General features: G+C 32.5%; 1 protein-coding gene across 1 annotated transcript; it reads right to left on the bottom strand.

The window, feature by feature from the left end:
• Positions 1-1,726: 1,726 nt before the first annotated feature.
• On the bottom strand, positions 1,727-21,269 carry LOC126734343 (uncharacterized). The gene is made up of 4 exons (XM_050437924.1): positions 20,876-21,269; positions 2,191-2,334; positions 1,914-2,137; positions 1,727-1,864 (listed from the first exon to the last, which is right to left on the bottom strand). Exons 1-4 carry the CDS (start codon positions 21,010-21,012, stop codon positions 1,809-1,811), a joined length of 561 nt encoding a protein of 186 aa, XP_050293881.1. The 5' UTR covers positions 21,013-21,269; the 3' UTR covers positions 1,727-1,808.
• Between the last annotated feature and the right edge of the window lie 4,024 nt (positions 21,270-25,293).

Here is a 25,293-nt window from a genome sequence, read left to right as displayed (position 1 = left end):
GAAATGACAGCACAGGACATTATTCTTATACATCAAGCGATCAAAGTCCCTATTCACCTCAATTGAGCGAGCAATCTGATACATATATGTTGCAGTTGCAATTGAAATAGCTGGCACAAATGTGCAGAAAAATTTAGTTAGGGATTATGCCACCGGTGTTTCTTTATTGAATATGTATTGAAAACCGATGTGGCACAGTCATCCAGAAGCTGGGATCAAAATCTGCCACAAAAATTATTTTTTTCAAAAAATTAAAATTTTTCAAAGAAATATTTTTGCAACATGAAAACACCTGAAGATCTTAAACACAGTGAAGCGACGAAAATTGGAATACTTTGAACATATTATGAGAGGCACGAAATACCACTTCCATTAACTATTAATACAGAGAAAAACTGACGGAACGAAGACAGACATAGTGTCTTAAGAACTTCAGAGAGTGGTATAGAAGAAGTACCAGATCCCTATTTTCCTCAGCGATCTCCAACATACAGAAGAAGGCACCAGAAGAAGTGGACTAAAAAAAGGATCCTTTACATGCCTCTCATAAAAAGTTCGGGTATATATTTAATGGAAATGCAGATGGTGAGCTTAGATGCGATAGAAGAGTAAAAAAGAAATAAGATAATTTGCATTTAATTTAAAGTCTATTGAGAGAGTAGAAATTTATTCCCATAAATTCGTTCCAATGCGCCAAGAGTCTTGATTTATTAGAGGATTCATTCAATTTGTTTTCTGCAAGGTAGTTGTTTATTAGAAAGAGAAATACTGACTCTATGAATCCCATACTTACTAAAATACTCTAAAATCAATAACTGCCTCATAATCAGGGTTGTATATTGACAAATATGATTTTTATTACCCAAATTAGCTCAGACATAATTATTTGTTTAGTATGAAAAGTAATAGTCACCTATTACTATTAGATTATAATTGACTGGCATGCTCAGCAATCAAATGTCTAACCTTTTAAAAGAATATTTCAACACTTTCCGAGGAAATAAACTAAATTACAGATAAAGACAGAATATGGGTCTATTAAATGTTGACATATACTATATTTTTAAAATCAGAATAAAAATATAATTGTTTTTCTTTTCAAAAAAATATAGAGGATAATTCATAAACAAAGAATTACAGGTACAAACGATAATAGAGGGGGAACCAATCAACTTTTGTTTTCAAAGTTTTTTAATACTTATGGTAATTCCTCTAAAAAAAGTGCAGATATGAAAAATAACCCTATACCTTTAGTTTTTTGGATAAGCCAATTGACAATCTTTTTTAACCCAGTCAAGTTTATTCAGGGAGTTATATAAGTTAGTAAAGAAATATAGGTTTATCATAAACTTTTAAATAAACTTATATCTATTATCACCAGTAGTATTTAGTGTTGTATTTACCTTAAAAACCAATAGTAAGTCATTTAGACATGCCTAATTGTAGAATAGTCATTACACAACATCAACCTATAAAATTATTACAGATCCTTTTCATTTTGTATTTAGAAATGTTTGATATGATTTGTTTCATTCTTAGTATTTAGCATCAAATATTTTAATGGCATTCTCTATGAACATTAACAGAAACTGATTCCTGTATATGTCTCTCACCATGGCACCCTGCGCCATGCAATTCTTCTTGAGATTGAGATGGACTCTCTTGGGGTGGTGTTGACTGGGATGGTTCTCCATTGAAGGCACTTACATCTAAATAAATAGAACAATCTCATCTTTTATTTATTAATAAAATTAGGAATAACATGGCAATCAAACAAATTTTAGGGGAGCAGGATACTGGGAAGGGTTTTAGAACAGGACATCATATTTTTGGGAGGTACCAGGACTGCCTATAGTGGCTTTTTCTAAAAAGGATCGATTTTAATGTGGCAAATATTTTGTGAAAATTCATACCTGTTTCCCCACATATTTGGGTACAATAAGTTTCCCTAATAATTTGGCAATTTTCCAGATTAATCTGCATAAATTTGTGTCCAAATATAAAATATCCTAGTCCTCCACCGAACACGGCGGAAATGAGTAGCCAGGCATCATACATCATTACAGACAGCATTATTATGTAGCCGAGATTCTGAAGAAGTAGCCATAGAGAGACTTCTGTTCCAAATACAAGAAATCTTTAAAAAGATTTAGGTTATAGATAGTTAATGCATTATCAATATGGTATTACCTATCAAATAATGTTATATTAAATGGATTCCGAGGATTGGTTATGGTTTGTCTCAATAATGAAGCACTTTCTGTTGGACATAGTTGCTTTAATTGTTTTGCTCTTATTTTTAGCTCTCTTTGTTTGCTCTTGGTCTGCAAATACCTAAAGTAAGAAATATTATAAAATTTATAATAAATATACTTGTGAAATATGGGTTAAATATGGATGTTTTATTGTTATGGATTGCAGTTAATTCTTCAACGTATCCTGTTCAATTTTAAATGCAGGTATCTCTGATCATAAAGCTCTTAATCTATAAATATTTTAGGAATGTCAAAGCAAACATACAAGAGTATTCCTGGTAGAATATTCAGTACTACGAGTTCTAATTTTTATTTTAATAAGTTTTACGCTTAGTGAGATGAGAGTATATTGGCAAAATTTAAATATTAATATGGTTCCTTTTGCTTATTTTTACAGATGTATTTACTAAGGCGTTTCTCCTACAATTAGTTAAGAAAAAGACCAGGAATAATAAGCTCTGGCTTACTAACATTTTGAAAATATTAAGGAATAACCTTCGCTTTCTAACCTATTTAAAAAAATTTAGTGTGAATGAGATTTTGTTATTTATTTTAATAGTTATTTTAGTATATAGTATTTTTAGAAAATTTCTAAAGCGTGAACGATTTCATAAGGCTAAAAATAGGCAAAAGTTGGTCTTGATTTACACAATAAAATGAATAATATTTACTTTATTGTAGCAAATAATTTAAGACGAACCATCTACTTTAGACCTATTGACTTATCTTCAAAATGTTTGTAATACTATAAACCGGCAAGAAATTAGGAAACCCTAAATAAAAAACAAAAAATCTAGTGGCAAGGATAAAATCTTTCCTGAAGTGCTTTCGCGGCTACCTTATCTGGATGCCCTCTCGGTTGCTATCAACACTTTTTGGTTTCCTTTGAAGACTGTTTAAAGTCTTTTTTGTTAGTTCCCATATTCAAAGCTAGTAAAGTTAAACGCAAAGAAAAACGTCACAGAAAAACTGGTCAAAACAATGGTCTGTGATTATCTTCAATCTTTCAGAGACATGTAAGTACATATCAGTATAAGTACAAGACAATTTGGATTTCAAACATCTAAGAGTACTCAGGATGCTATTTACCATTTCCTTAACAATGTTTATTATGGTTGAATTGAACGAGGGTAGTGCATCTTCTGTGATCTCGGAATGTGGCTCACGGAATTCTGCAGTCAAAAATAGAAAGATATGACTTTCGTGGAGTAGCATAGTCCTGGTTTAGATCTTTTATCGATCTGTTGTGCATTCAGGTGCACAATCATCGGTTGGTTCTCAGTATTAATTGCGGTGTTCGTCAAGGGTCCATTCTTGGACCAATCTTGTTCTTGGTTTTTATCAACCATCTCGCTAAAGTTAATATCTCTGGAAAGTTCACACTCTTTGCAGATAACACATCAACAAAATCAACTTTAGAAAAGTGGAGAAATTGTGTGGCTTCCTGAAACTATAGGAAATGATCTAAAATCATTAGAGACTGATTTGCCTGTAATCGTCTTTGTTTAAACCTGGATAAGCCTCACAAAGTAGGATTTAAATGTATGTAATAAATGGCTAACTATTAGATGGTGATCCAGTGCCAGAAACTACAACATCTAAGTTTTTAGGTATTCCAATCCAAGAATTGTATTTCGAGGATCACATACTAATTTTAGATAGGAAACTTTAATCAAGATGTTTCTCTGTATAAGGGGTTCAAACTTGGTCACTTTTGAAGGTTATTTCGGTTGCTATAATGTGTTATGGAGATAAAACCTTTCGGTTTTCGCATTACTGTGGTATTCTGTTCTGTTTCGAGTGTCCCTCACTCGGTGGACCTCTGGTCTGAGCAACTTAGGCTATTCCAACTATGTACTATTTGCTCTGCTGGCGTGTATACTTCAGCAAGGCTTTTTCTTTTTAGGTTCCCTTTACCAGTCTGTGCTGGCTTGGTAGGGGCTGCTATTTTTGTGTCCTCACACCGTCGCTATGTAGGGTGGGATAATGCTCTTCTGTTTCGCGGCACAATCGTACTGAAGTTACTTCTCCAGGCTGCTATTGGTTTTACGAATAACCGGTCTCTTCCAGCTCCAAAGTCTCAAGATTTTGGATGAATTCTAGTTAAACATGGCCGCCACATACCATTCCCTTTGTGTCTTCCGTCACCTCAAGAACTCTGGATTAATAGGAATCATCTTCGCTCATAGCGCTCACGTCCGGTTGCAGCAACGACTTTTCCGACTGGCTAGTGGAATTCGATTTCCACACTCGAGATTTCCACGCCTTTTCCCGCCAAGAGTGAGCTAACCAAGCCGCGATGCGAACATCACGACTGTTAAAACCGAACTGCATTTCTGTGCTACTTTTTTATAAAATGAAATATGCCATTGCCAAGCATTTTACAGCTGTCATCAGTTTTTAATCTAAGGAATGATTTTGGAAATTAAGTTTTTTTGGTCCTGTGCTAATCAGGGCCTACTAAATGAACTTTTCGTTATTTAAAAAAAGCCACCCTCCCCTCAAAAATTTTAACTCTGACATCGCTTTTCATATTGGATGAAGACTTCTTCCCTTACCGTGATGCGCTCCGAGAGCGGCAAGCTCACTTTCATTCAATACCAATTCCCAAATAAGTAAAAAATCCCTAATTTCTGAGGAACGAACATTTTTAATTATTTACCAACATCTTTGACAGCAGTTCACTCTATTAAGACTTCTTACTCCCTATCAAAAAAACTGCTTTTACATAGGGCATTTTATAATATGGATGAATTCTCTTAGAATATACTTTAACATTAAATCTGTAACTTTATTGTTCATTACAATTAGGTGTACTATTAATGTGATTTGTTTGTATATTAAATATTATTTTGAAAGTTTTAATATACTGGGTGACACAGAAATAAGGGAACACTTAATAACTATTTTACTCGTTAAGAAAAACAGATTAAATTTGGTATATTGATGGAATGGTTATAAGAGCATCTTTTGACATGTTCAGTTGTTTTCCGTCACTTCCTGTTCAACCTGAAGTGATACTAACTTTCTTATTTTAAATGGGAGACTTGGTATATTATTACGTATTTCGATAGAAAATTATATTCTGAGAACAATGATACTGCATTTGCTACTTTTTGTTTTATGTTCATAGAAAAAATTAATTTTTTAGATTTTAAAATAGGGTGCCATGAATGCGTTAAAAGTTTTAATTTTTAATCAAGTAATCACGGAAAAATAATTGTCTTTACATTTTATGACTCAAATCTTTTACACGCCTGTTATTGGGAACAACCACTTTTGAAATGCGTTTTTTTTCCCAATAATTTGATATGATTATTTTTTAAATTGGTTGATAAATAAGACCATAAGATGAAAAAAAATTACTCACATAAATAAACGCATATAATTAATAAAAATAGTATAGAAGGCTTTGATTTCTTAAATAGGAGGCTGCGTTTTGACGCTTTTTTTATGACTTTTAACATGAATTAATACATGACACCTTGTCAGGCGCAATTATTATTTGTTATTCAAATAAATTTGCCGCAGTTTTTTGAAAGAATTTTAGCGTTTACTAATATTTGAAATGTTTACCACTGAAGAAAAAGTTGATATGCTTTTAGTGTACCGGGAATGTCGAAAAAATTCGCGTGAAGCTCGGGAATTGTACGCATCGCGCTACCAGGAACGTCATATTCCCGCGCATAAGTATTTTCAAAGATAAAGAGTCTGTACGAATGTTGCATTGAAAAATTTGTTTTTTTATTCTCAAATAGTAATATGACGTTTGACAAAATATGATGTGTTATTTTAGTTGAGAAACAAAATTGGCAGGCGTGTCATTACAAATCTTCCTGTTATTGAATAAATCAAAGCCGTCTGTGCTATTTTTATTGACTTTAATTATTAAATGCGTTCATTTTTGTGATCAAATTATTGGGGAAAAAAACGCATTTCAAAAGTGGTTGTTCTCAATAACATGCGATTTAAAAAATAAAAGGGAAAGGTCAAAATAACTCCTTAGGACATTTTAAATAGGCGTGTAAAAGATTTAAGTCATAAAATGCAATGAAAACTTTTTTTCGTGATTACTTGATTAAAAATTAATACTTTTAACGCATTCATGGCAATGGCAAGAAAGTTAGTGTCACTTTCGCTTAAACAGGAAGTAACGGAAAACAACTGAATATGTCAAAAGATGCTCTTATAACAATTTCATCTGTTTATCTTGAAGAGTTAAATAGTTATTAAGTGTTTTTTCTGTGTCACCCGGTATATTAGGTAGGTACTTAAGTTTTTTAATAGACATTTCTGATTTTTTTATTTCGTGTATAAGCAGATATTAAGTATAGTAATTTACTATGCTTTTCAACAAAATGTATATTTTGGACAATAGGGTACATTTTTAAATTATGCTAAGAAACATAATATTATTAATATATTTTTATTGTTATGTGAAATCCCTTTTATGCAAAAAGCGTTATAAAACAACAACCTGCATTATTTAAATTTTAAGTTTTAAAGTTATACCAATTTTTACTACAGCTGTATTAAGACATAAACACAATTTTGATAAGAAGAAACGATTATATTATTTATTATGAGCCTTGAATCTCACATACAACTGAGTTTCGTTAACATTCATATAACCTATAGATTTAAAAGGTATTCGTCATAATGTATACTTAATTCACATTACTCACTTCACCTAGTATATAGGTAGAAATTAGCATTTTTTATCTGATCATTTAACCCTGTTAACATTTAGAGGTTAATGGAAATTTAAAGTGGGAACTTAATATTTAAATTTATGATAGTATTTTTAAAAAAATGTGAATTAAGTTAAGATTCTTAATTCACATTTTTTTTTTAAATACTCTTAGTCTTTTAGAGATTTATACATAAATAAAAACATAGAACGTGGTTTATTATATTGAGTTGTAACTACTAACACTCAACAAAGGTATAATAATATGAAAAATATGAGCATTCTATATTTACAGTACACGCCCAAGTTATCTCTAGAGACACAACATTCATTTATATCTTTTGGGTTAACTTGAAACGAGCAATGAGTACTTTGAAAAAATGAAAGCTAAAGGTCTAGTTTTAGAAATTTTCTAAAAATCTCACTTTAAATTATGGGCAACAGCTTAAAATGTGCATAATTTGATCTTAAACTATATTCCGATGGTAAAGCAGCATATTTTCAAGTGAATTTTCTAAAAAAAATTTTTTTCAAATTAGAAAAATAATGACTAGAATTAATCTAGTTTTTCCCGGTTCTTGAACAAAGATGATAAGAAGTAAGTTCATTTTACATGAAAGCCAATATTATCTAAATGGAAATTGCGGTCCTGGCTTTATGCCTTTAACCACATGCATCTGATGATCGATGGTATGAAGAACTGTGTTAGCAAATCCTTATGATTTGGATGTAAGACTTACAAAGACTATTAAGAGGCTGATTTTTATTCTCCTAATGAAACTGGTCAATTTGGCTATTCGGAGGGTAAATTTCCAACTTGTCTTCAAATTGCAAAGATAATACCTGTTCACAAAAAAGGGTCTAAGGAAGATGTTACAAACTACCGTCCTATTTCCCTTAATCTAATTATCATCAAGATTTTTGGGGCTTGACTTGTAGGAGAACGTTCTTGATACATTTGAAGGGAGTCCACATGTTTCTGCTACTTTTTATGATTTAATCAGGGCATTTATTCGTGTAGACTACAATATTCTACTCCATAAGCTCGACTTCTAATCTTTGATCATAGAAGTATTAAACTACTGCAGTCCTATTTAAGCGATAGAAGGCAATTTGTTTACTTTAAGGGGTGTAGGTCTAACATTTTGGTACTTCAGCATAGCGCTTTTCAGGGTCCTGTTCAGTTCTTCTGTTGATCTGTCCTTAACCTTTTTTTTTTTTGGTGTATGCTAATGACCTGCTCAACCGTCATCCCTATGCCATAGCTGGTATTAGTTAGATAGATTGATTACTTCCCTGATTTTAGATAAAAAAAATTTTAATATCACAGAAGAGTCATCTGTTTCTCGGAAAAGGACTGTGACAAATAGATTATGTTGGAATGAATCAGAGAAGACACAACACATAACTTTTTCCCTTCATTATGCCGCTACTCTACTTATTTATTTATAATGCATCAACAGCGAAAAGGCCAATTACAGATACAATTCTAATAGTAGTCAAAATGTAAGTAGGAATAAATAACAAAACGACTCAATCATCTGCGAAAAAAAGGAAATAAATAATGCAAACTATAGCTCCAAAGCCTGCATCTGAGAATCAAACAATCTGTGATTTACAAGTTCTATGAATTCATCCAAGGTAATTAAATCCAGCTCTAAGTAAATTAATTGCATAAATATTAAAAAAGTTGCATATTTTATAGATTGCTGAAGCATAAAAATGTTTTTCCTGGGAAAGTCCAAATTAAAAGTCTCTTCTTTGTCCAGTGCTACCAGTATTGACAAAGTATGGAAGCATTGAAACTAGTTCTGGAGAATTAATTTAATATTGGTTAAAATCCTCCACATATAGTACTAATTACTAAAAGATTTTCGTTGCACACGTGCTATAGTTTCAGTCCATATTTCATATTGTTGAGACCATACAACACAACCATATTCCAGCACTGGCAACACCAGAGTGTCAAACAATCTTAGACAACACTCACCGTTAAAACCCTTAGTGGATCTGACAATAAATCCCATTTTTTTATATATAACATAACACATCAATAACAGGCATTAATAACAATTAGGAACAGCAGAGGAGCTTTATCGAAAGCCTTCTTCATATCATCATAACATACATCAACCTGTTTTCTTTTGTTAAAAGCATTGTCTAGCTACGGGTTGTTAAGTTAGTTAATGTTGATTTCTTTGGAAAAAACCCAGGTTGACATTTGGATATACTATACTTTATCATATAATCAATCAATAATATATTTTCACAAACTTTAGACACAGAGTTCAAAATAGTAACAGGTCGATAGTTTATCACTTCATTCCTGTCTCCTTTTGTTAATACTAGAATCACCTTACTTGAATGCCAAGCCTTAAGATAGATTGAAGTTTGTAAGTTGATGAAATGAAATATGAAATATATCTTTATTAAGTAGGTACATCTAATATACATAAAAACAAAACTATACTAAATAAGTAACTTAACTAGGTAACAACGAAAAATAAATAAATAAAAAATAATAATAAGCACAATTTCACCCTCTTGAAAGAAAAACAAACAAATAAATGAATTTCCACCAACCACATTAGTTTATTGCCCTAATTCGCCAATTTCCAAATTAATTTATATTATTCAAACTAATTTATATTATTCATATAATTCTTTAGGACAGTTTTAAATCAATCAAGAGATTGTGATTCCTTTATTTCTCGAGGAAGACTATTATATTTTTGAAAACCCTTAAAAAACAAAGAATTCATGGTACTTCTAAAATTTGCTATTGGAATAAAAATATCATCACTATTTCTTGTAGGGTAATCATGGACATTTCTATTAAAAGTAATGAACTGTTTGAAATAAGGTGGCGCTAAATTATTTACAATCCTATATATAAAAATCATAGAAAGAAAGCAAAACCTTCTCTCAACAGAAAACCAGTTTAGAGTGTTGAGCATAAAGGATATTGGTGTAAGGCGGTGTGCATTTAATATCACCCTCATGCCCCGATTCTGAAGTTTCTGAAGTCTGTTAGTCTGGTTTATATTAAATAAATACTGCACTGAGGCACAAAAGTCAAAATGTGGTTGAATGATAGTATTATAAACCATTAATTTAGATTTATAAGATAGACTTGTTGATATTCTACTAAAAAAGAACATTTTTTTTGCAATTTTCTTTTCAATGTAATCACAATGAGTTTTAAAGTTAAGCAAATTATCAAGTTGCAGACCCAAATATTTCATACATGTTACAAATTCAATTTGTTCATTGTTAATTAATAATTGAGGACTAATATCCACAATTTTCCGATATTTATACTTAGATGTAAATATTATTGTTTAGTTTTCGCCACATTTAACTTTAACTTATTTATATTCAAATATAATGATATCTGTGACAATGCCCCATTCATTTTATCTACTGCTCTGTTAAGACTTATATCACTACATGCCAAAAATGTGTCATCAGCAAAAAGGTTTATAAATTCACAATTTACAAAAAGCCCAATATCATTCATATACAATATAAATAAAAGAGGTCCCAAAACACTTCCTTGAGGTACTCCCATATTGTTATTTAGTTCAGTAGACTCATTTCCATTAAACCTTACTCTCTGTTTTCGATTACTTAGATAGTCAACAAACCAGTTATAAACAATACCAGCAAAGCCATAGTTCTTTAATTTTTGTAATAATATGTCCCTATCAATAGTTTCAAAAGCTCTCCATAAGTCCAAGAACACCCCAACCACATATTTATTATTATCAAGATCAGTTTTTATTTTAGATAAGGTCAATTGAAGGGCTGATTCGCATGAATGCCCACGACGATGTTAAAAATGTGCACTTACTAAGAAATCACCACAACCTTTAATAATATATCCTGGAACCCCATCAGGCCCAACAGATCTATTGCCTTTCAACTTTTTAATGGCATTTTTAATCTCGTTTTTGGTGAAAGCTCTATAACAAAAAACCACCTTGGAGCATACCTCATCCTGACTCAGACGTATGTCAGTAGAGCAAACCTGCAATATTTTTAGCGTCGTCCACGAAAAGACTATTATAAGACGTATACCAATTGTACTTCGAGTATACTATAAATAAACCTAATTACAACTTATATATACTATACTATAAATAGATTATATATACTATAAATAGACCTAATTGTAACTGCTTGGATTAAGAGATCTTGCAAAGACTTCACCAATGTGTCAGCATTGAAATCACTATATATTTACCTAGTAAAATCTCTTCTTTAATTTTCCAATATAATTTGGCCACCTTATTTTCTCATTTACATTGAGAGGACTGAAAATGTTCAGCGCAAGTTTATCAGGTTTGCCAGATATGCACTTTTGAATTTAGGCCTGAATCTACCTGTTCTGAGACCATGCCATACCTGAGTATTAACTCTTTATCAACCAGAAGGCAGTTCTTTGATGTTCGCTTTGCATTTAAAGTCCTGAATGGTATTGTTATGTCCAGTTAGTGTTAAGTCCAGAGTGTCTGTATCTTTTCTTTATATATATATCCTCTAACACAACACGAGGTCAGGAGCTTCTCCATATTCCCTTTTGCAGAACATCCTATTTACTAAATAGTCCTATTAACACAATAGCTTCTACAGTGAATAGATTTGCAAAAAATCTTGACTTTTTCTATACTTCTTTAAATAAATTAAAAAATTAAATAAATTAAAGTGTTTAGCTAGGGCTATTATTTTGGGATAGTACCCTAGCTCCACTCTTTAGGTTAAGCTTAGCTAAGTAATGTTTATTAGAAGTGTAGTTATTACTCAAGATGTAACTCCAGATGTAAGACCAGAAAGACTTAATTTTTTTCCTAAACTCTTTATATTTATCCCACCAAAATCTAATTTTACATGGGTATAATATACATAATTTAATATAATAATATACATATTCTGAAAAAATGTCATTAAGAGTTTGTTAAAAATTACTTACAGTTTCATTAATATCAGAGCAATGGCAGATGCTATTTTAATTTCTACTTTGAAATAACATAAACATCATTCCAAAATTTGCTTTTTTAAAATTAAATTTTACATGATTTATTATTTCACATTCCTGTAGCTTTTTATTGATATTTAGCTCAATTAATAATGTGGGATGGAACTGATCCACAGGCAACAAGGAGTCAGCGAGCAGTCAGGAGTATCAGACCTCACCAAAGAACCCCACAAATCAAGACCTTTTATAACTAGGTCTAATATAACATTAAAGACATCACATACTTTATTCTAAAGACTGCTATGAGAATGTATTATAGTGAATGACTTCATAAGGCTAAAAGCAGGCAAAATAAAAGTTGGCTTTTAAATTACACACTAAGTGAATAATAATTACTCTAATGTAGCAAATAATTTAACACAAACTATAGCATCAATCGGTATGCTATTCCGCATTCAGAGCAAGTGAGAAGTTGTTTCATCTACATAGATAGGTTCAATCACCTTTCTCTTCAAATAAGAAAACTGAACCCTTATATTAGATTTAAAAAGGTTATTGGTTACGGTTACTGTTTTGTTGTCTGCTCCGCTGCTGGATCACCAAATTGTGTAGTGTCTCTGCTGCTCGGAACAGCAAGGGTTAATTGTGGACTGTATTTTTTTTATAGTTGAATTAAACAAACAAGTCCATCGTGAACCACTTCTTTATTTAAGAAATGCACTTAATGTGTAAAGAAAGTGGAGGGCTTATTTGACGGCGTTAGTTAGTCGTTGACAACAACGTGACGTTTTTTGCTGTCTGTCAAAAACGATTCAGGTGTTTTAATTAACGTAAACCTTAACATGCCCCTCACCTTGAAAGAATGAAAATACTTTCAATGAAAACTAGAGGAATACAAATCACTAAACATAAAGAACATGACTTAACCTAAGTAAAAAATGAAAATACGCAGGTTAGTTGAAATAAATGAAGTAAAAAATGAAAATGAACTTAATAATTATTAATAACAGACTTACTAAATTAGAACTATTCTAAACAATGTCAACTTTGCTAAATGTCAATTGTCACTAATTGGAAGCGGACACAGTTTGGTAACAGTGCATCTAATGTTACCCGATATAGTTTTCACGGATACAATGCGCACAAGACCATCATTCCTTGGATAGAGGGTATTAACGCGACCTAATTTCCACTTAAACGGTGGCAAGTGATTGTCTTTGATAAGAACCATAGTCCCTAATTGAATGTTCGGTTGGTTCTTCTTCCATTTAAGTCTAGTTTGCAAATTACAAATATACTCTTTGGTCCAGCGCGACCAGAATTGTTGTCTTAGAAGTTCTAATTGCTCAAAATTAGATAATCTATTGATAGCAGTATTCTGTAAATCAGGGTGAATAACAGATTGAAGTGATCGCCCAATTAAAAAATGTGCTGGGGTGAGCACTTGCAAGTCATTTGGATCTGTCGAGAGTGGCGTTAAAGGTCGTGAATTTAGAATAGGTTCTATCTGGGTAATTACTGTGTAAAGACCTTCGAAAGTCAATATTGTGTTAAATAAAATCCTTTTTAAGTGATGTTTTGCCGCTTTAACACCGGCTTCCCACAAACCACCATGATGAGGAGAATATGCTGCAATAAAATGCCATGAAACTTCAAAAGATTTTTTTTTTTTTTTTTTTTTTTCAAGTACTTTATTGTCGAAAATTTGGTACATGTACACGAATTTTATTGACAAAGCTTCAGAAAATAAATACAATCACATCAGATTTTACAAAACAAATATAAAAAATTTATACAACATATAAAATGCCTAAAAAAAAAATGCAAGAGAAAATGTTACAAACAAAATCTTTATAAAATAAAATACATGCATGTAGACAAAGGTAGCAGAGATAAAGGGACATATAAAGGTATGTTCAAAATTAAAATTAACAGATTAAAAGCTTAGCATCTACTACACAACATCCTCAGCCTTAAAAAAGTCTTCAATCGAATAAAAGGCTTTTAGAAGCAAATATGACTTCAGTTTACAACGAAACTGGCGCAAAGACTGAACACTTCTTAATTCCACGCTAATGTGATTATAAATCATTAAACCGCGATATATAAATGAATCTTTGATAGATGTAAAATGAGGAATAGGAAGGGGAATATTATTAATATGTCTGGTAGGATAACTGTGATGTCGGATTGGAAAACTGTTCTTATTTTTGAATATTAAACATGCAGTTTCCAAAATAAATAATGATGGTAGGGTCAAAATACGGCTCTCTTTGAAAAGATTACCACAATGCATTCTAGAATGGGCCCTAAATGATTCTAGATTTTCTTTAAGTGTGGGAGAATTGCTTTTTAGGAAGGTACCTAGTTCCTTCAAATAATTGCATGCACCTACAAAATTAGTACCATTGTCAGAATAAACATTCAATGGTTTACCACGTCTTGCAATAAATCTCTGAAAAGCTTCAAGAAAGGCCCACGTGCTTAACTCAGTAACCAGCTCCAAATGGATCGCTTTTGTTGTTAAACAAATGAAGAGTGCTAAATAACATTTGCTGATCTTGCAACCACGTCCCTTTCGATCCTTTATTTGAAAAGGTCCAGCATAGTCAATGCCAACATCAGAGAACGGAATTCGAGGACTGACTCGGGAACTTGGAAGATTACCCATGATAGGGTTAGGTGTAGTGGGATTGAAACGAAAACAAATGAGGCACTCTTTGATAATTCGCTTTGCTAAATTCTTACCAGATATAGGCCAGTAATTATCTCTGATGTGTGCAAGCAATAATTGAGAGCCGCAATGTATAAGCACTTTGTGTTCATGCTGAAGAATCAACTTGGTTAGGTGATGCTTGGGACATAACACTGCTGGATGTTTCTTATGAAATGAGTACGATGAGTTCTTTAGTCTTCCACCAACTCGGATAATTCCTTCTTTAATAAAAGGAGTGAGACTGAGTAGCCTACTTTTATTTGACACTACCCCAAATTTTAAGAGTTGTTGATAGTCATCAAAAAATGACTCAAGCTGTGATAGCTTGACTAACATGTCTTTAGCATTGCGAAGTTCAGATATTGTCAAATGGCTAAAATGCCTATCGAATTTTTTAATTCGACAATTAAAAATGAACCTAAGGCAAAATGCCATAATTCGAGTAATACGAGTGAAAGTTGAAAATTTGTGGAAAGGAAATAAATTTTGATTTTCGATTTCCACAAATGTTTGGGTTGTTTTGCGAAGATCTGGCAATTCTGTAACAGCTATTGGTTTGTGCATGTGAATATCTAAGGGCCAATTGATAGATGGCTCACGAAGCCACAATGGACCATGAAACCACATATCTGAATTAATAATATCGTTGGGTAGCATTCCTCTTGTTAGAATGTCTGCAGGGTTCTGATCCGTAGAGACATATCTCCATGAGTCAATTGGAGTAATTTGTTGTATAGTGGAAACGCGATTTCCCACAAAAACCTGTAGAGTGTTGGGTGAACATCTTAACCACGCAAGGGCTACAGTCGAGTCACACCAAAAATAGACTTCACTGAATTGTAAAGTTAAAGAAGATTTGACCTTAATATAGAGTTGTGCCAAAAGTAAAGTGCCACATAATTCCAATCTTGGAATGCTTAAAGATTTGAGTGGCGCTACCCTAGTTTTGGATGTAAGAAGTTCGACATGAACTTTATTATATTCGTCCACAGTTCGAACATAGAAACATGCTCCATATGCACTATTTGATGCATCCGAAAATCCATGGAGTTGAACAGTGACTGGATTTTTTACTGAAATACATCTTGAAATTTGTAATTTATTTAAATTAACCAGTTGCGATCTGAAATGTAACCACTTCTTGGCTATGTCAACTGGAACTGGTTCGTCCCATGAAAGTTTTAGTGTCCATAAAATCTGTAGAAGTATTTTCGCTTTAATAACAACTAGACTTAAGAGACCAAGGGGATCAAAAATCTTTGCCACTTCGGACAAAATAAGTCGTTTTGAGAATTGCCCAACTTTTGAGGGGATATCGATATGAAATGAAAGGTTATCTGTTTCACAAGACCAAAACATGCCCAAGGTTTTGTTTGTTTCTGAAGACCCGAAGAAATGATCAGGAGTACAACTTCCATGTGCAAGGTTTGATAAAAGATCTTTGCTGTTGGACTTCCATTTTCGTAAGTCAAAACATGCTGACTTTAAAATTGAGGAAATTTCGAGGCATAACCGAGTTGCATCTTCCACTGAGTCTGCTCCTGCGAGCAAATCATCAACGTAGAAATTCTTACTTATGATTTTTGATGGTGTGATGAGATGTGATCTAATGCTAACTGCTTAAGACACCGTGTGGCTAAGAAAGGGGCACTAGCCGTACCATATGTAACAGTGTTTAAAGCGAAAACCTTTAGATCATCCTTTGGATCACTTCGCCATAAAATTAATTGTAAAGGGCGAAACTCTTGCTTTACCTGTATTTGCCTATACATCTTGCAAACATCTGCTGAAAAAACGATTTGATGCTGTCGAAATCTTAAGATTATAGAAACTAAATCGTCCTGAACTACTGGCCCAACCATTTGAATTGAATTGTATGATAAACCAGTAGTGCCTGGAAACGAACTATTGAAGACGACTCTGAGCTTGGTAGTTTGACTTTTCTCACGTAGCACACCGTGATGGGGAGAAAAATAACAAATTTGATCATTAGAAGGTAATATAAATGGTGACATATGATTTAAACTTTGATATTCGGACATAAATTCCTGATACATTTGCTTCAACTTCGGATTTTTATGTAATTTTCTCTCTAAGGATAAAAATTGTTGTGTTGCTTGAACCTTTGTATCACCCAAGACTTCTAAAGACTTCTTTAGCGGAATCCCTACAATGAATCTGCCATCTGAATCTCTCTCAACATTTTCGATAAAATGTTTCTCTGCTAAGAGTTCTTCTTCTGAAAGGATTGGCGATGAGGTTGAAACCTCTTCAATTTCCCAAAACTTTTGCAACTGATTTTGAATATCTAAGGTTTTTGAGAAATGACAAAGGGTATTCTTTGATGAGTTAAGAATGCCTATGGGACCTGACACCAACCAACCCAATTTGCTATTCTGCAGAATAGGCTTATTGGGGCCTAAGGTAATGCGTTCCGCAGAAATAATATCCCAAAATACTTGAGCTCCAATAAGTAAGTCAACGTGATTGGGCTCAAAGAATGCTGGATCAGCTAAATGATAGTTAGTTGGAATATCTAGACATTCTGGATTGAAATATGTATTAGGTAAATCACCTGTGATTTCTGGAATTACTAAACAATCTAATGAAACATTAAAGTTGTTATAACAAGACTTGAATTTGACTCGACATGATTTGTTAATATTAGACACTGAATGCCCAATTCCTAGGATTGAGGAATTAATTTTGTATTGTGTTATGCCTAATTTATTCACAAAATCTTGGGATACAAAATTAGACATTGAAGCATTGTCTAGGAGGGCTCTGCATGAATGCCCTTTACCATGAATATCGAAAACTTGCACCACTGCTGTGGCTAGTAAGATTTGACTCTTAGTTGAATTATATAAGGCAACTTGACCTTGAGTAGTTTCTTTACTTGAAACAAGGTGGCCATCTTCAACTGGAATTAAAGGTTGCTGTTAATGAAGTAATGAATTATGCCGTTGTTTACAATGTCTACAATGACCATACCGACATTTATCTAGTTTGTGGCCACTGCGCAAACAATTAACACATAATTTTTGTGATTTAATTGTAGACCATCTCTGATCTACTGAAAGAGCAGTAAATTTAGGACAATGATAGATTGCATGCTGTTGTTTACAATAAAAACAACATAAGTTAGAACTCTGATGAGTTGACGGTTGATTGACAATGAAGGTTTTGCGTGGTTTACCCTTATGCATTGCTACCTTATCTAAGAAATCTGCACGAGATGACAGGAAATCATATAATTCTACCAAAGAGGGCAGTTCTTCAGCGAAGCCTGATTGTTCCCATTCCCGAATTGACTCAACATCTAGCTTACTGGTTACTAAATATATGATTAATGGATCCCAAGAGTTCTTTATAACACCTAAATTGTTAAGAGAGCGCATATTTTTCGAAATAATGTCTAGTACATTGCAAAATGAATTGGCAGAATCCGGTCTTATATCATAAATATTGAATAAGGATTTAATGTGATTATGCACTATTAATCTTTTGTTTTCAAATCTTTGACAAAGAATGTCCCATGCTAAATCATAGTTTTCATTTGTGATGTTAATAGCCTAAATTGATTGTGCTGCCGCACCCTCTAGTGTAGCCTTTAAATATTGAAATTTCTCGATTGGCTCAAGGCAATTATTTTTGTGAACTAGAGAAGTGTATAAATCCCTCGAGTTCAAAATGAATCTCTGAAAACTCTGTGAGCAATTTTGTTTCTATTTCTTTCAACCTCAATTCAATTTCAAGAATTGTTGATGGATTAGCACTTTCCTTTGAAGAATTAAAATAGTTTAATAAACGTGATAATTTTGAATTAATCATTCCCCTCTTTCTTACTAGATTTTGAATTCGGGGTAGTGTTTCATCTTCATCTAACTCGTTTCCACCCTTTGCTCCTTTTCTTGGTGCCATTATGAAAAACTCGACAAGGTTTGTTTTAGTTTAAAAATGTGCTCAATTTCCCAAAGAAATATAAGAGGTGTGAAAAATGAGCAGCCCTTGAGGATCCAAATGAATTACAAAGATATGTATTTTGTACTCTGACACAAATTTGCTAATATGACAGAATTGCACTATTAGAACTTCTTTACAAATTCTAATTGTATATGCTAAGATTTAGCCTATATGCGATAAGATAAATATAATGTAAATATGAATGTAGCTGATTGAAACTATTTACACTAAATTCTAAAATAACACTTCATTATGAATACATGTGGATTCTGGAACGCAGTAGTGGGTATGAACGACGACGATGACTATGACGACACTTGATTACGTAATATATGAATTGAAATGCGAAGTATTAATGCCTCTTTTAACACTAATTAATGACTATTGTTCAATACATTAATGCGGGCGAAGCCACTCAGCTTGAACAGCAATCCGATATTACAGGAGCACTTCTTTTCCTGTGATTGACCAATAATGACATGCAAAGTGATGAATAAAGGCTTACCTCCAATCCCTGGTTTTGTTTAAAAAGGATACTTATGGGTAAATTGTCCCTTTGTCTTGCAAATTGTTTGTTGACGTTGTAGAGGCGGCCTTGGTATTTGTCTTCACCTGTTGTGGCTACTGACCTCCCAAATTGTAATTGTATCGCCGGAAAATCTTGAAATCCGCTCGATGCGACCAAAAAATGTTTTGTAGTCTGCTCCGCTGCTGGATCACCAAATTGTGTAGTGTCTCTGCTGCTGGGAACAGCAAGGGTTAATTGTGGACTGTATTTTTTTATAGTTGAATTAAACAAACAAGTCCATCGTGAACCACTTCTTTATTTAAGAAATGCACTTAATGTGTAAAGAAAGTGGAGGGCTTATTTGACGGCGTTAGTTAGTCGTTGACAACAACGTGACGTTTTTTGCTGTCTGTCAAAAACGATTCAGGTGTTTTAATTAACGTAAACCTTAACAGTTACTAAGGCATATTATACTTTTAAACTTTAGACACATTTTTTATTGATATTCTGTCCTGATTACCAAATATGTACAAGTGATTTGGAAAAAAATATATTATTGTAACTCTTTTTGCTTTCTGATCCATAACTTGCTTGGCTAGTTCTGTATTTGCATCTACATTTGGGGCAGCCTATTTTCACTCCTTAATGATATATAATTTAATAATTAATTGTGGTCATTCAGTACATACACCCCAAATATTTGCTCTACAATGTTGTTGTTTAAGGGTGATTGCATGTGTGGGTTACAGAGATTGCTGTCAAAGTCCCATTTTAGAAATCTTAGGGTTCTCACCCTAACTAGTGCATATATTCTGTTGGCTCTGCTGTTTCTGAAGAAAAATCTTTCTAGGTTGGTGCATCATTCCAACAATCATAACCATTTTACAAGAGGTGGAACCTCCTTAGTGACACTATATCATAGACTCTCCAATTAACACAGTGGGGTGTTCTACTATAGATTTAAGTTTTTTAATGCCTTGCCAACCTCCATTACAGTAGCCCCTTCATGAATTTCAATTCAGAGTAAAAAAACTTATTTTAATTTTAAATGCATTTCACTTATTTGATAAATTTTTCCATACTAATTTTAATATAATACTATAATGAAGCATGAAGTGTTACTGGATTTTATGTTATATGTGTATAGTATTGTTAGATTAATTTTATATGTATTTGTAACCTTTAGATTTTTAATACTGTTTATAATTTGAAATTTTTAATTGACTTGTGTTAGACATATCAATTTTTGCACAAATAAATTAATTGAATTGAATTAATTGTACCTCGAATTATAAGCCCAATCCAACCCAAAGCAAACTTACTGAAAACTGTACTTCAATTTATAAGAAAATAGTGTCTAGTTGTTACACAAAGATGTATGGATTCCTATAATGTCATTTTATGATAATGAGTAAATTTATAAATACTCAAAAATTACTTTTTCAATGATTTTATAGTTGGGTTGGGTTGGATTGGAATGGGTTAAGTCGGAATTACAGACATTTCCCATAATTTCAGGCGTGATTAAATGTCAAAATATATTTTTCTTCTCTATTGAAAAAAAAAATGTAATTGAAAATTTGCTATTCTGCCATTGGAATATTGTTAGTAAATTAACAGACATTTTAAGCCTTTTCCTACAATTTGTTGTGCTATTTTCAGAAAAGTTGCTAAACTAGAGCTTTACCAAATAAAAAAGAAGTACAGCCTAATAGCTACTATGGATGATGTATTAAATAAAGATAAAATATTCCACCCTTACCTAAGAAATTCAAAAACAAAAGACATACAGCCCACAAAGACACACACACCTATTAAGGCCCTTGTGGATTTCACTTCTATACCCTTTATCAAAAAGGTGCCCAAGTTGGAACCAAAAAAGAACGACTGATGGTTCATACTGTGTATTGCTCTGTTATTAATCACTAAGTGTTTTCCATTATAAAATGTAAAAATTTGTTATCACAAACCAGCCTTTTTCATTATTGTTTTGAAAGTAATTTGGCAGATAAAACAGCTGTTATCGCATTTGAGGGTCAGCTGATTACAATTCGAATTTGACACTTTTGACAGTCAGTTTATAAAATGATTTTTTTTGTGATTGAAAGTTTGCTGGATTCTAGGTGGGATGTACTATATGAAGGAAGTTCTATTTCTATAGTTGTGTTACTTGTTAGAAAAATAGAATCTTACACCTAATATGGACTTCGACCAACAAAGCGATTTTCTTGGTACTCTGTTGGTAGCTGCTTGTGCCATCTATGGACCAAACAACAAACAAATGACCCTAAGTAACAGAAACCTGTGCTTTGATTTGTTGACTGTGGCGCTACCTTTAGTTTTTTTTTTGAAGCTGAAACTTAATAGTCCATGAGCCTATTCTCAACTTTTAAACTAAAAAAATTAATTCTGAAATTGTAAATGTTATGTTTTCTGATATTAAGCAGAAAAAGATTTTAAACAATAAAATAACAATTTATATATCGAGGGTCAAAACGCGTAACTAACATTTTTGGCTAAATTAGTTTTAATATACCATTATGCGTAGAATAGATGGTGGCATCTGTTGACCAAGTTAGGTATTAATCAGTTTTTAATTTTAGCGGCAAATCGCAAAAATCATAACCGCGTATTTACATTCGCGTCAGTTTTGAAAGCATTACCTCGTATTTGTCAGTTAACCCTTGTTAGCGACCGTTACTGTTGTTCGTGGAAGTGCTTTGTGTTTTTGGCCGGTAAGATAGCTAACATTTTATATCACTTTGAAAATAAACTCCTGGACAAAATTATCGCACCACTTGATTTTTAGAGATTTTTTTTTAATAAAGATAAAAAAATAAGCATTGTTAACTATGCATTATTAATTAACAAAAACAATTATCTTCTATTTAACAAAACGAGATTTAAGTAACTAAATTCAATACAAGGAAAAGCATCGATTTTCACTAACTTCAATTTTGATACAAAAATAAAACAATAGACCCATAATGAATTCTTAATAACGTGTATTGCCACCTGCAATGACCGCTTGAAGTCTTCGCAGCATTCCTCGTATCAAATTATGAAAACTTTCCTGCGGATGTATTCTCACTCCTCACGAGCAGCATGTTCCATGATAAAGCATAAACATAGTTTTTGTCCAGTTCTGCTTTTTATACGAGAAAAGATATTATAACTGTTTTAACTGATATTTATTTTTATTTAAATTTTCTTGACAGAATAATTAGTGGTGCGATAATTTTGTCCAGGAGTTTAGTTGTTTTAAAGTTGTTGTTAGTAGTTTGTGTTTAATTTATTTTATAATAAATATAATTTTTCTTTACCTAAACCACATTTTTTTTCCAGGTAACACTTACGAATCCTGCATTTTTTAAAATTTAAATTGTATTACCGCTTACGAGTTGCTATTTAAGACTACTAATACAATTATAATGTCTAGCCGAGCAAGAAAAATGGTGGCAATGAGGATATTTGTAGGATATTTATTGTAAGCCCTGAGCATATTTCTGAACTAATCAATAATGCGGAGGTCGTATTCGAAAGCTATTTAGAGCCAGGAATTCTCAGCACCGCTCCCGATCAAATGGCAAATATGGAAATCAAAGAAGCTACGATATCAGATCCCATCCTTAAAACAAACTCTATGGAAGCCAGTTTGGGTGAAAGCGTTACAAATTCATTTACGGATGACGTACCCGAAGAAAACACATTGTCTGATCCTGATTACGACGCCACTATGGAGCCCGATGACCCCGACTCATCTGAAGAAAGTATGGTCGAAGACAATTCAAATGAAGGACCGCAAGGGCAACTTTCAGAAGAGGATAGCGATTTAGAAGAACAACCTGTAGGTGAACATGAAAATAGAAAGCGAAAAGGATACAATAAAAGGACTATTAATAAAAAACTAAGGCTGAGAGGCAAAAGCTATATGGGATTCACAAAGCCCAAAAATCAAAAAAATACGTTTCAAAACAAAAATCGCCAGGAAAGGAAGATAAAAGAAAGATGTAAGTGTTTAAACAAAGAAAAAGTGAAGGATGCTACAAAAAAATGTTTTCTTATTTCAAACAAGGATCGAGAAAAGTTATTCAAAAAGTTCTGGGAAGATATGACTTGAGAGCAGCGAAAAGTGTTTGTTGGAAATACTGTCAAAGTATGCGATAAAAAGAGGCCGTCGAAACAAATCGATTCATCTCGTAGATCCCAAACACTAAATTATTCTTTTATTATCGGTAATCAATCCATTACTGTTTGTAAGAAAATGTACTTGAATACCCTCAATCTCGGAGAATAGTCCGTACGATCCTGGGCGATGAATTCTGAAAATGGCATGGCTAGTAGCAACCAAACCGATATAAGCAGGAGAGAAAAACGACAAGATATTTTTAAAAATGACAGAAACTTTCTTACCGAGTTTCTTCAAAATTTAAGCTTCCTTCACATTACTGTTGAAAAGATACCAACAGAATGTACTTGGAAGAGTCTTTTCAGTCATGGTCCGATTTATAACGTGTCTACATGGGGCCATGCCAAGAAAAGGGGCAAAATCCAATGTCAATTATTACAATGACTAAACTTGCCGACGAAGTGAAAATCTCAATATTCCGACCTAGAAAGGACCAATGTGATGTCTGTTTTAAGTATAAGAACGAAAATATAGAAGCGGAAGAATATAAGGAACACATTGAGAAAAAAAATTCAGCAAGACGTGAAAAGGAAATAGATAAGGACGATATAGATAAGGACGATATAGATGGCGCTGCTGAGTGAATAGCAAGATCGTTTGGTCTCTTAGTTTTTTCCAAAATTTTGGTGTTTAAATTAGTAAATAGTTCCCAAAAGTTATAGTAACCTATTGTGCAAGTGTCAGTTAGAACAACAAATTATGGTTAAACCAAAAAACGAAGAAACTTCCTACAAAAACTCAATGGATATTCAGAAGCTGAACGATAGGTTAGAAGAAATGGCGGTAAAGTTTGACAGTCAACTTAAAATTTTTAAAAAGGATCTTGGTTCGAAAAATAAGGCTAAATCGACATCTACAGACCCGTCTGACGATACAGATATAAGTGCAACCCTAAAGAAAAAATTTTTGGAGTTTGAAAAATCTACCATTAGTAGTCTACAGGACCTAAGATCAGAGGTAGCTCAACTAAAGATGGAAGCAGACAAGGCGGCCATATCAACAAATCAAAACAATTTACTTATACATGGCATACATGAACAACAAGATTTGTATACAACAGTTATTAAAATAGTTAACACTAATATTGGCATCAAAATTACAAAAAGCGACATAAATTTTTTGAATCGTCTAGGCGAAAAAAAAACGATAAACTCAAACACCGGCGTTGATACCAAACCCAGGCCAGTTATAGTTTCGTTTTGCCAACGGTGGCTCCGCGACGATGTTTTTTACAATAAAAAACATCTTAAGTGACATAAACTTTTAATTACCGAAGTCCTTAATCCTGCGGTAGGAAAATTGTTTAAGGTTGTAAGAAGCCATTTTAAGAATTCCTGTTGAACATCCCGGGGCAAAATTTATGTCATGGTTAATGGTGTGAAACATCAAGTGAGTTCAGAGGAAGACTTTCAGGGGCTCATTAGTGCTAACATGATTTCGGTTAGTGACTAAAAGTGATGTGTTTTCCCTCTTTTTACTTGGATTCAGGATTTTTGGGGTATGTCCTTCTAATAATATATTTATTATGCTTTATGCAGGTCAGGGGTCTTATTATGCTGTTAGGGGTTCTTCATTGTATGACAATTATATGTTAATATAATTTTAATTTGCATTATAAATTATCCTGTTCTTGTATATGTCAGGTTTATTTCAATACTTCATGATAAATAAAAAAAAAAATTTGATTGTTTATTAGTAGCGATTTCAATTTTAAGTCAAGTTTTATTATTATTATTATTGTTATTATTATTATTATTATTATTATTATTATTATTATTAATTATTATTATTATTATTATTATTATTATTATTATTGTTGAATTGAGAGGGTTTAATTATGGTAATTAGGATAAGGATAAATTTTAACAAGTTTTATAACGAAAGTTCTTGAGCAATATGTTTATAATAAATTAAAAAAATAAATAATATCTTTTGGGGGCATATAATATAATATGGAATACTTTTGGAATATTATTATTTTGTTTACATCT

The sequence above is a fragment of the Anthonomus grandis genome, chromosome 3 (assembly GCF_022605725.1).
Source record: "Anthonomus grandis grandis chromosome 3, icAntGran1.3, whole genome shotgun sequence".
NCBI classification, from domain to species: domain Eukaryota; kingdom Metazoa; phylum Arthropoda; class Insecta; order Coleoptera; family Curculionidae; genus Anthonomus; species Anthonomus grandis.
This window is presented reverse-complemented; position numbering and strand designations above follow the sequence as displayed.